General features: G+C 43.1%; 1 protein-coding gene across 1 annotated transcript in view; it reads right to left on the reverse strand.

The window, feature by feature from the left end:
• LOC115799882 (NACHT, LRR and PYD domains-containing protein 12-like) overlaps positions 1-12,337 on the reverse strand; it is a 34,666-nt gene extending 22,329 nt beyond the window's left edge. The window contains exons 1-6 of the mRNA XM_030757181.1: positions 12,266-12,337; positions 10,431-10,499; positions 10,243-10,298; positions 2,699-2,836; positions 2,071-2,306; positions 161-1,952 (exon numbers count right to left, since the gene is read on the reverse strand). Coding sequence (XP_030613041.1) covers positions 161-1,952; positions 2,071-2,306; positions 2,699-2,836; positions 10,243-10,298; positions 10,431-10,499; positions 12,266-12,337 — 2,363 coding nt within the window. The remainder of the gene's footprint in view (positions 1-160; positions 1,953-2,070; positions 2,307-2,698; positions 2,837-10,242; positions 10,299-10,430; positions 10,500-12,265) is intronic.
• Between the last annotated feature and the right edge of the window lie 370 nt (positions 12,338-12,707).

Below are 12,707 nucleotides of genomic sequence, written 5' to 3' on the forward strand. Positions count from 1 at the left end.
AGCTATGTAACTAGTCCATTTACAATTGTTGCTGTCCACCACATTGGAGTAGGCAGTAGTAGGTGTAGTTGTATGACTCTAACTCCTGTTTTTAATGGCCTTGTAAACTTTTTCACTGTTTAAAAAGACTGCAATAAAAAACAATCCCATCTGGACTCACCGAGCCTTTCTGCAGTTCCTCACAACTGGAAACAGTCTCAGTCGTCCATCCAATGATGCTTTATAGTTGCTTAGGTTCAACTCATCCAGAACCTCCTCTGACATCTGCAGCATGTAGGCCAGAGCTGAACAGTGGATCACAGAGAGTTTCTTCTCTGATCTGTTCTCTGACTTCAAAAATGCTTGGATCTCCTGATTTACTGAGAGGTCGTTCATCTCTATCAGACAGTGGAAGATGTTGATGCTTCTGTCAGGAGAAATATCATCACTGTTTATCTCCTTCAGGTTGTTGATGACTCTCTGGATGGTTTCTGGACTGTTCTCTGTCTGACCCAGCAGACCTCCTAAGAGTCTCTGGTTGTACTCCAGAGAGAGGCCATGAAGGAAGCGAACAAACAGGTCCAGGTGACCGTTTTTACTCTGGAGGGATTTCTCCATGACTCTCTTCAGGAAATCATCCAGAGATGGCTGATCATATTCTTTCCCCAGAAAGTCCTCTATCACCTTTGTCTTCCTGTTGGTGTAACAGTGGAACATGTAGACTGCAGCCAGAAACTCCTGAATGCTCAGATGAACAAAGCTGTAGACTGGTTTCTGGAAGATCACACACTCTCTTTTGAAGATCTCTGTACAAACTCCTGAGTACACCGAGGCCTCTGTCACATCCAGACCACACTGCTCCAGGTCTTCTTGGTAGAACATGATGTTTCCTTTCTCCAGATGTTCAAACGCCAGCCTCCCCAGCTTCAGAAGAACTTCTCTGTCAGCCTCCGTCAGCTCCTGTGGACTCGTCTCATGTCCCTCATGATACTTGTTCTTCTTCCTCTTTGTCTGAACCAGCAGGAAGTGTGAGTACATGTCAGTCAGGGTCTTGGGCAGCTCTCCTCTCTGCTCTGTGGTCAACATGTGCTCCAGAACTGTAGCAGTGATCCAGCAGAAGACTGGGATTCTGCACATGATGTGGAGGCTCCTGGATGTCTTCATGTGGGAGATGATTCTGTTGGACAGCTCTTCATCACTGAATCTCCTCCTGAAGTACTCCTCCTTCTGGGCATCAGTGAAGCCTCGTACTTCTGTCAGCCTGTCAACACATCTAGGAGGGATCTGATTGGCTGCTGCAGGTCGGGAAGTTATCCAGACGAGAGCCGAGGGAAGCAGCTTCCCCTCGATGAGGTTTGTCAGCAGCTCGCTGACTGATGACTTCTGTGTGACATCAGACACGAGCTTCCTGTTGGTGAAATCCAATGAAAGTCTGCTTTCATCCAGGCCGTCAAAGATGAACAGAAGCTTCCAGACAGCGAGCTTCTCTGCTGGGACCTTCTGTAATGTTGGATGGAAAACATGGAGCAGCTCCAGAAGACTGTACTGCTGATCTCTGATCAGGTTCAGCTCCCTGAATGAAAGCAGCATCACCACACTGACATGTTGGTTCTCCAAGCCCTCTGCCCAGTCCAGACTGAACTTCTGCACTGAGAAGGTTTTTCCAACGCCAGCAACGCCGTTGGTCAGAACCACTCTGATGGGTCTCTGTTGGTCAGGGAAGGCTTTAAAGATGTCGTGGCACCTGATTGGACTGTCATGGAGGGCGTCCATCTTGGAAGCTGTCTCCAGCTGCCTCACCTCATGTTGGGTATGACCCTCTTCACTCTGTCCCTCTGTGATGTAGAGCTCAGTGTAGATCTTGTTCAGGAGGGTTCCACTTCCTGTTTGATCACTTCCTTCAGTCACACGTTCACATCTCCTCCTCAGACTGATCTTATGTTCCTCTAAAACCTCCTGCAGACCAGCATCTGCTGAAAGACAGAAAAACACTGAGACTAAAGAGAAAGAAACTCTGAAATGTGTCAACAACACAACAAGAAGTCCAGTTTTCAGAAATGAGTCCATCAGCAGACAGATGTTAAGTCTTACTTTGTCCACAGCTGCTCTGACTGGCTGTCTGCAGTCCAGCTCTGGTTCTGGATCTTTGTCCACACTGGGGACAGGAGGAGTCTCCTGATGAAGCAGACTGGTCCCAGTATGAGGAGATGCACTGTCTGCAGAACCTGTGTCCACAGCTGGTAGAGACCGGATCCTTCAGGACGTCCTGACACAACGCACAGCAGGACGGCCGCTCCTCCACACAGACAGCGCTCCTCTTCCTCTCTCTGTGAACACATTTCTTTATCACTAAAATCATTTGCTGACTGTTGCTGACAAAGATCCAGATGTGACGACACTGTGCAGAAACTCTGATGGTCACAGAGAACAGGAAAAGTATCATACATCCGTGTGTACCTCATTGTACATACAGAGTTATATTATGTACAGCACCACCACAGTCTGCAGGACCACATATTTGGGTCAATGAACAAAAGATAAATCAAAATAAGCAAAAACAGGTGATCAAATTCCAATTAAAAAACAGGGTGAACCTTGGATATTATTCAGTGTCAGCTGGGAGAAGCTCTGGTCAACCTGTGACCCTAGATCGGATAAGTAGTTAAGAAAATGGATTGATGGAAGATTCTTCTGAGTGAGTTAGAAGCAGTTCTCCTACTTTTTGTCTGAGGGTCCAGGGTCTTTACTGAAGTATGGAGGTTCTTCTCTGGACAGGTCACTGTGCTGCGCACAGCTGGATCCTGCAGACTGTGTTCTGTCCTCCTCTTTTTCCATCGTCTTGTGGACTTCAGTCAGTCTGAGAGGTAAATCACAAACACTCACTGAGTTCACATTAACATAATTATGTAAGATACAGTGTACTACAGCCAGTAAACTGATTTCTGAAATGCCATGAAAACAGGTCACCATACACATCAGGGGGTAACAGAAACCTGGTCAAGTTCTCCAAGAGAACATTTGTGCTTCTGATATGAACTAAGCAGCTTTTTGCATATATACATGTGTGTAGAAGCATTCAGAGGTAACAAAACAAACCACAGGAAGCAATCACAGAGAAAACGATGTTCACATTAACCTGATTTATTCTGGGCTTAAAGTAATACAATGTCTTTTCGCCCACTATGGCAACACACTCAACAAACACACAGTCTTGCAAGTAATTCAATTATATCTAATATTTCCGAGCCAAGGATTTATCCCATCATTATTTGTGACTGTGCCCCTGTATCAGTCTGCAGAATCAGACCTCTAAATGGCATTTTAACACTTCTCAAAGATCCAGGATTCAACAGTTATTTAAAACTAAATAAATAAACAATTACATAAAATTATAAATAAGTTATTCTCTCCAGCTGTTTTGTTGGAAACAGGAAAGGCAATATCATAAGGGAAAATAATCATATATTGTAACCTTGGTTCTCTGAGTGAGAGACTATCTCTCCACTGTCTATCTACATGTCCTGCAAGTCGGAGCATGTAGATACTTCTTTAAGACCACGCCCCATGACGTAACTATGAAGCACCTTTGCTGGCATGAAATCACTGACAGTTTAACCTGAATGTGTCTCTTTGTGGCCTCGAGGCTGAAGAGACAGTCACTTACTCAGAGCACCATGGTTGTAATAAAACTGTATGCTCTCTGTCATATTGAGACTGTATCTCCACAGCATTACATATTACATATGCACAGAGCAAGTTTTCAAAACACCCCGGGAGGAGAAAGTGCAGTCTAATATCCCAGGGCACCACAGTACAACCAAAGGAACTATTACATATGTACATATTTACATGCTAACCAGGTTACAGCTCTGCCAGATTCAACAGCCAAGCCTGAGTTTTAGAAGGATGGTCAGTTTACAAGACTCAACACTGGTACAATGAAGATTCTGCAAGACACAAGGGCAAAATCTGTGAATGAAGTGGCCACTCTGATCACCCTGCAAAACACTAAGCATACAGAATCAGAATCAGAATCAGAAGGTTTTATTGCCATATGGGTGAACAGGTTCACAGCATTAGGAAATTGCTGCGGTACTTCGTGCTTACAGAAAAAAACAAATAAGTATAAAAACTATAAGACAATATACAAGTATACAAATTGCAAATATACAGAGATATTAGAGCTATAACTATAGCACAATATTACAAAATTACAAAATATACAGTGCAGAGACTAATTAAAAGATAAAAGAATGTAGACTATATTCCACTAATATGTACATCAGTGCAATCAGACAGGTGCATAGACATAGGGTCATCAGCGTTTGTGGAGGGTGGTGGTAACAGTCTTAGGGTAATTGTTCATGAGTCCAACAGCAGAGGGGAAGAAACTGTTCTTATGGCAGGAGGTTCTGGTCCGTATGGACCGTAGCCTCCTGCCTGAGGGGAGAGGGTCAAAAAGTCTGTGCCCAGGGTGAGAGTGGTCGGCTGTGATCCGACCTGCACGCCCCAGTGTCCTGGAGGTGTACAGGTCCTGGAGAGATGGGAGGTTACAGCCAATCACCTTCTCAGCAGAGTGCACAACGCGCTGTAGTCTCTGTTTGTCCCTAGTGGTGGCTCCAGCGTACCACACAGTGATGGAGGAGGTGAGGATGGACTCAATGATGGCAGTATAGAACTGCACCATGGTCCTTGCTGGCAAGTTGAATTTCTTCAACCGCCGCAGGAAGTACATCCTCTGCTGGGCCTTTTTGATGACAGAGGTGATGGTGGGCTCCCACTTGAGGTCCTGGGTGATGGTAGTTCCCAGGAAGCGAGAAGAGTCCACTGTGGTGATGGGGGTGTCAGTCAGGATGATGGAGGGTAGAGGGGCTGTGTGCTTCCTAAAGTCCACTATAATCTCCACTGTCTTCTGGGCGTTCAGTACCAGGTTATTGTGGCTGCACCAGGACACCAGACGTTTGACCTCCATCCTGTAGGCCGACTCGTCCCCGTCTGAGATGAGTCCGATGAGAGTCATGTCGTCTGCAAACTTAATAAGCTTGACAGACTGGTGGTCAGAGGTGCAGCAGTTGGTATACAGGGAGAAGAGCAGAGGAGAGAGGACACAGCCCTGAGGAGTGCCAGTGCTGATGGTCCGGGAGTCCGAGACATTCTTCCCCAGCCTCACGTGCTGCTTCCTGTTCGTCAGGAAGTCAGTGATCCACCTGCAGATGGGATCAGGCACGTTCATCTGGGACAGCTTTTCTTGGAGGAGATCAGGGATGATGGTGTTGAAGGCAGAGCTGAAGTCCACAAACAGGATCCTGGCGTAGGTTCCCTGGGAGTCCAGATGCTGTAGGATGAAGTGCAGAGTCAGGTTGATGGCGTCGTCCACAGACCTGTTGGCTCTGTAGGCAAACTGCAGGGGGTCCAGAAGGGGGGCTGTGAGGGACTTGAGGTGGGACAGCACCAGACGCTCAAATGACTTCATGACCACAGAAGTCAGTGCCACAGGTCTGTAGTCATTTAGTCCAGTGATCCTTGGCTTCTTGGGGACAGGAACAATGGTAGCGGTTTTAAAGCAGACAGGCACGTGGCAAGCCTCCAGTGAGGAGTTGAAGATGTTCGTGAACAATGGGGCAAGCTCGTTAGCACAGTGTCTCAGTGTGGCAGGTGAGACACCATCTGGACCTGGAGCTTTGCGAGCTTTGACACTCCTGAACTGCTTTAGCACCTGGTCCTCCTGAATACAAAAGACTGTGGGGGTGGGGGAGGAGGGGGACTCTGGGGTGGGAGTCCTTGATGATGTGGGCTTCTCTGAGGTGTGGGGAGTGGGGGAGGTTGGGGGGTGAATATTTGTGTTGGCTGTATTGTAGTTGGGACTGGTGGAGGTGTGAAGGCTGCTGAACTGACCATCAAAACGACAATAGAACTCGTTCAGCCTATTTGCAGTTTGTAGGTCGTCAACGGAGATAATGGCCAGCTGTCTACAACTAAGACACATCCAGCATCCGATCCCTGATGGAGGGGCTGCCTGCCACAATGTGGCTGCACCTTGGGTTGAGTGAGCCTGAACTCCAGATGGGATGGTGACACTTGTGGATGCATATGCCATCTGATTGATACCTACAATCTCAGGTTAGACAGCAGTCTGCTCAAACCACCACAGCTGAAGCAAATGAAAAGTATCGGTCTTTCTAATTGTCTGAGTGCGTCTAATGTACTCTGCTCACTCTGAGTACATTAGACGCACTCAGCTGCAGTCTCCAGCATTTCTTTTTCACTCACCTCTTTTGACTCTCCTTGCATTCAAACACCAATATTGCATTTAATCCTTGTTAGTAATTACTAAACTCTGGCTCTCTCTTACTGTCACTAACTACTTAATCATAGGGGGAACCTCTGATTGTTGGGATTTTTTCTAATACTGTAGTTTCTTTACGATATAAAGTGCCTTGAGACAATTGTTCTTGTTTATTGGAGCTTATATAAACTGAATTGAATTGAACCTTTAGCAGAAATGCAGGGTTAGGGATGAGGACAACACTCAATTTATCAAGCAAAAACCTGCAGTTTACAATTTACAATTAACACCCCCACCCCCGCACAAATTTTTATTTTATTTATTATTTATTATGTGTATTTCCATTGTCTATGTGTGTATATATATATATATATATATATATATATATATATATATATATATATATATATATATATATATATATATATATATATATATATATATATATATATATATATATATATATATATATATATATATATATAAAGAGAGAGAGATGGGCACTAACTTTAACACAGCAGTGTGCTGCAGTGGAAGCTCTGGTTAAGACTGAGCCAGCTCTCCATGCTGTTACACACTGTTTCAGAGGCGGTGCTGTTAGCTCGAGGACGCTCTCACACAGTGAACCAACATCAGCCGCAAACATCAAAGTTTGAAATGCTTTGCAGTAATGATGATGATGATCGGTCTGTGTGGGATATTTGACTGCAAAGAAAAATGTAGGAAAGCTCAGGACTGCAATTCATGTGTGACAAATAATTTCTGTTTGTGTCACAAAATGTTTCAATGAGACGTCAGGAACACTGATTCTAAACCTCAAATCAATTCAGTTCAATTCAATTCAATTCAGAGATCTTTATTATCCCCAAGGGGGCAATTATTTCCATAGCCAGTAGTACAATACAGATAAAAAAATAAATTTAAATTCATACCATAAAACACACATAAAAATGCATAGAATCACAACAAATCATTAAAAAACCTAATTGCTGCTGGGACAAAAGATTCTCTATTTGTCAATCTATTTGTCCTGCATCTTGGCACCTGATTTCTGCATCCAGAGGGAAGCAATTTAAACTCCTGGTGCAGTGGGTGGTTTGGGTCTGCTAGGATAAGTCTGGCCTTTTTTACTGACCTCACCTTTTGTAAGTCAGTGAGGTTGCTTATGGCTGTGGAAAACAGAATTCCACACACCAGAACGCTCCTTGAAAAATATTTAATCTAAACAGACCTTACAAAGAAGTGACGTTTCGGGCCAACATGCCCTTCTTCAGACTTTATGAGTCAATGTAAAGCACATGTTTATATATCCTCCCACTCTTAAGGTGGTAATACAATTGTGATTGCTCAATGCCCTAATATGGAAAAAGAAAAGGGAGGGAATCACACAAACAATCATAGTTAGTTGCAGTGAATTAATAAAGCTAAAAACTTAAAAAGACTATACATATACAATTCTAACATGTGCTATACAAACTGGAAAGGCCTAGAAAGGTTAATAAATATAAAGGGCTACTCTCAAGGAAATAAGAATACATATATAACAATAGATAAAGAGTCAAAATGTTGAAAGACAGTGTACAACAAAAGTGGAATTAAGGTACAAATATACTATGATATGACAATGAACAAATGAAACGATGATGCAACACCATAAACTGAAATACTAAAATACTAAAATAGGAGTGGCAAGGAATGATGACCAAACATGAAAATTTACAGAAAGGGTCTCAAATCAAATTCTTCATTTAGACCATAAGAAGATACGTTGTGTGCGGCCTGAGTAAAATGAATTGCAACCGAGCTTTTATTATCATGATTACGGATATTAGAGCGATGTTCTGATATTCTAGTTTTCAACTGTCGTGTGGTCTTGCCAACATAGGCTAAACCACATGGGCATTTAAGCACGTATATGACGTTAGTGGTTTGACATGCAATGATGCCCTTGATTCTATAGGGTTTGCCCGATCGTGAGTGATGAAAAATATTGGTTTTGTGAGTGAAGTTACACTGAGTACAATGTCCGCAGCGATAATTACCAGATGGTATATCGCTGAGGAAATGACTGGGTTTTTGGAGCAGGAGGCAGGATCTAACTAAAAGGTTTCTCAGATTAGGGGGTCTCTTATAAACAAACCTGGGTGGTGCATGTAAAGACTTAAGAGAGGGGTCTGAGCTGATAATATGCCAATGTTTATTATTAATTGTTTCTAACTGAGTGGACAAAGTAGAGTATTGTATAATACAATTAATGTTGTTCACCACCTTTTTGGGTTTTGTGTTACGTAAACATTCCAGCTGTGAAATGTCTGAGAAACGTTCACGTGCTTCCGTTATCCATTCGTGTTTGTATTGTCTAGCCTTAAACCGTTGTTCTAAAATATCTGATTGCTGCTGAAAATTCTCATCGGTACTACAAATGCGACGGATACGATTAAATTGAGAAAGGGGCAGGTTGTTTTTAAAGGCGGGAGGATGAAATGATTTACAGAATAAATCGGTTTCAAGTCGGTTATCACTCCTATAAAATCTGATATCTAAAAAGTGCATAGTGTTAGCATCATACTCCATAGTGAATTTAAGATTGTAATCATTAGTGTTGACAAATATAAAGAACTCAGAAAGTTGTGCTAGAGAACCCGACCATATGAAAAAAATATCATCAATGTACCTTTTCCAGTAGGATATAAAGGGCAGGTAAGGGTTAACCGCAAGGGTTAACATGTGCTTTGCATTGACTCATTAAGTCTGAAGAAGGGCATGTTGGCCCGAAACGTCGCTTCTTTGTAAGGTCTGTTTAGATTAAATATTTTCCAAGGAGCGTTCTGGTGTGCGGAATTCTGTTTTCCATTGATTCTTCGTTTTTCCTGCACCCTTTACTCTGGATGTGCGTGTTCTATTGAGACTGTTGCTTATGGCTGTGCCAGCAATTTTTCTACACACCTTTCCAACTCCTAGCAGCTGATTATCTGAACCAGCAGATAAGATTAAAGGTTAGAACACTGACACAGTTCAGTATTATTAGAAATCAATGAGTTCACTTCTTACTTTGCTGATCCAAGACTGAACTTTGGAGGTTCATCTTTGCAGACAGCAGGCTGTGAACTCTGACCTTTGGATCCTGCAGCCTCTGCTCTGTCCTCCTCTTCCTCCATCATCATCCTTCAGTTAGGCTGAGAGGTAAACCACAAACACTCAGTGAGGTCACAGTAACAGAAGGAACTGAGTTACAGTTGCTTTCTCCACTAAGCTGACCTCTGACCTGTCACGGAAACTAGAAAGCAGGTCATTAGGTACAGAAAACCCATGAACACATGTTGCTGATATGAACACATGTTGCTGATATGAACACATGTTGCTGTGTTTCTAAATGTCTTTTTGCGTGTGCACATGTGTAGAGGCATTCAGGCGTAGCTTGAGCCTGAACCAACTACAGGAAGTGGTTACAGAGAAACACATAAACTTGGTTCATTCTGGGCTTAAAGTGATGCAGTCCCACACACCAGCTTCACATCAAACCTCAAAGAAGGGACGGTGTTTGAAAGAGGTTAAACAGTTTGTTCAGGACATTTATGAACCTCAGTGAAGTTGTGCTTTTGCTTCACTATGTAATTATTAAAAATATTAACAATATCTCAACAAACATTCTGGTTTTAAAGTAATTATCTAATCTTTTCAGTGTACTAGGTGTATTTAAATGTACTATGAAGTCACAGATCATGTTACATATAAATATGAATATAATGTGTTCAGTGCCACCACAGGCTGTATGACCACATATTAATGCCAACATGAAAACATACATTAAAACAAACAAACAAATTAATTAAATTTGTTAAAAGTCCAAGAAAAAAAACTCAAAAAGTTTGATATTAAAGTGAGAAATTTATAAGATTTTTTTTTTTCTAATCTGCACTTTGGGAAGTTGGGACGAAATTCACATGTTTGAATTCCTGGGATCAATAACTCATAACCCGCGAAGCCACAGGGAGGAGCGCTCACTCTGGAAGTGTCCATCGTACTTCAGGACCTGCAGAAACAGAAGGGACCATAACAGACGTGCTGACAAAGGACCGAGCTCTGCACACAGAGGGCTGATCACACAGGAGGGAACGACAGGTGCACGTAAACAACAAAAGACTGGATAGAAACCAAATCTCACCTTCAGAGTGAAACAGGACAAAATCAAAATGGACCAACGCTGACGCTTATCAAGGGAACGCACAGAGACCTGAGCATCAACACAGAAATGAGACAAGGACAGGCACAAATACCAGGAAACCACAAATAACAGCAACGGCAGAAAAGAACCAAACACAAGAATAAAACTCATCACAGTGAAAATAAAAAGCACAGCAAATAAAAAAAAAACAGCAAAAGAGAAAATAGAAGAAGACTCAGAAACCAGAACCTGGGACCGTAAAGTGGCCCAGTATTTTATATGACTATGATCAACAGGATGCCCTCGTGTGTGAAGTGATGTGGATGAAAGGACACTGCACATGAGTTCACACTTCAGCTCTCGCAGCCAGCAGCACTTCGAAAAAAAACGAAATGAAAGACAGAAAAAAAGTAGCTGTGGTGCATCTGCTGCAACAAGCGCACGTTTGTCACCCTGTTTTTGTCAGGAAATGGCACAAACAGATCAACCTGTTCTGCTCAGAGAGAAACCATCCTGCTCTGATGAAACGGAGCGCAGGGTCCATCCAGAGGAACCCCACTTTATTCTGAACACCTGTAGACCTGAAACCTCTGTCACAGCTCACCTGGTGATGTGTTCGAGAACACTGCTTATATTTACACTCTCATCTTTTAAAGATCTGACTGCAGCATTGCAGACAGCATTCAGTGAGAGACATTACTGAGACACCAGAGCCTGACACATTTCAGATCTGTGTGAGCCACACTAACAGCCAGGAGGGGGAAAATGAGAGCGAAGGAGAGAAACAAAGTCCATTAAAGTCTGTGAGTGTGCACAAAGAGGCAGGCCTTGGTGCCCGCTGCACTTTCTTTGACTGGATTAAAAACCTGAAACAAATGAAATCTTCATTCGGTGTAAACGCTCCCTTTCCTGAGCCTGCACCGAGCCGGAGCAGGTGCAGCGTGACAGAGGAAGAGAGGGCATTGAAGAGCCACTGTACCTGTTTTCAGTCCTTTTTCTTCCCTCTTCAGTCCACAGAGACACTCAGACACTGTTGTGTTCACACTCACCCTGCTTCAGCTTCACGTCTTCCCTCTGCTCTCTGAGCAGAGACTCAACTAAAAGTCTGACTCTTGTTTGACTCTCTGCAGGAAATCCGTCTGTGGGTGGATGTCACTCTGTAACCCCAGGGTGAACCCACACAGGTACAAACCACACCACAACGGGGACACCATGGTTGATAGAATAATAGCGCCACGATGCGACAGCAGGTGTGCTGCTAGTTTCTGTAATAAGATGGTCAGGGTGTCGTGCAATACATTTCCCTTCTTTCCTTTGTTTGTATTCACTTTCAGCATCAATGCAGGTGGCTGAAGAGTCTGCTTTGGGTGAGTAACCCTGTTAATCCACACACATCACACTCAGGCTTAGTCTGTTGGTGTTTATTACCCACTTTTTGGGTTGTAAATATAGTTGTTGGGCATAGTGGTAACTTCTGCTTAACTCTCATAAGGTCTTTGGGTCTGTGGGACCCATTTTCAATTTTTAGCTTAAGAAAAATGATATAAATTATTATTTTTTCAAACTACGATTCACTGGCCTTGGCTCATTTTCTGTATGGAACAGGAATCAGAGGCTAGTGAAAATGTGGAGATCATAGGTGTGTGTGTGTGAGTGTGTGTGAGGAGAGAGAGAAGAAGTAGCAAGCAAAGCCGCTGAGCACCCACAGTGGGTACCCACACGTTTCACCCTGTTTTTCAGGAACCAGTCGTATCCTTGCCAGTGTTTTCAGGTCCGGGGGGTTTGATGACTGTGATGATAGATCAGCTCAACAACAGTGAAACAAGCTAGCTGACAGTGAGGGACAAGAGGGTGGCCCGTTTTAAAACCCTGGGCCCAATGTCACCGTATATCCCATCTAAGGCCATCGAGTATGATATAATGATTTTTGCTGCCTGTGATGCTGCAGGATTTCTATGCATAAATATGATTTAACAAAGGGAAAGGGAGTAAATTTAATGTATGTGTTGTTTATATTACTTGTATTGAGATGAAGTAAACATCTGCTGAGTTAAAAAGGTTTGATTATGTTAAATTAAAAGCCCCAAAATACAATGGGTCCACAGACCCAGCAGCACTCCCTGTGTAATAAAAATGAAGACTCAGTGTTATGTTTCAGGACACATCATAAGCAATGCCTCAAGTTTATCAGGATACTCTTAGAATCAGATGACTTCTGTCACCTTATTGCTGGTTTAGAGGGCTGTTATATTTGCTCCTGTTCTGTTTTAGTGATGT

This window comes from Archocentrus centrarchus, chromosome 20, assembly GCF_007364275.1.
Source record: "Archocentrus centrarchus isolate MPI-CPG fArcCen1 chromosome 20, fArcCen1, whole genome shotgun sequence".
NCBI classification, from domain to species: domain Eukaryota; kingdom Metazoa; phylum Chordata; class Actinopteri; order Cichliformes; family Cichlidae; genus Archocentrus; species Archocentrus centrarchus.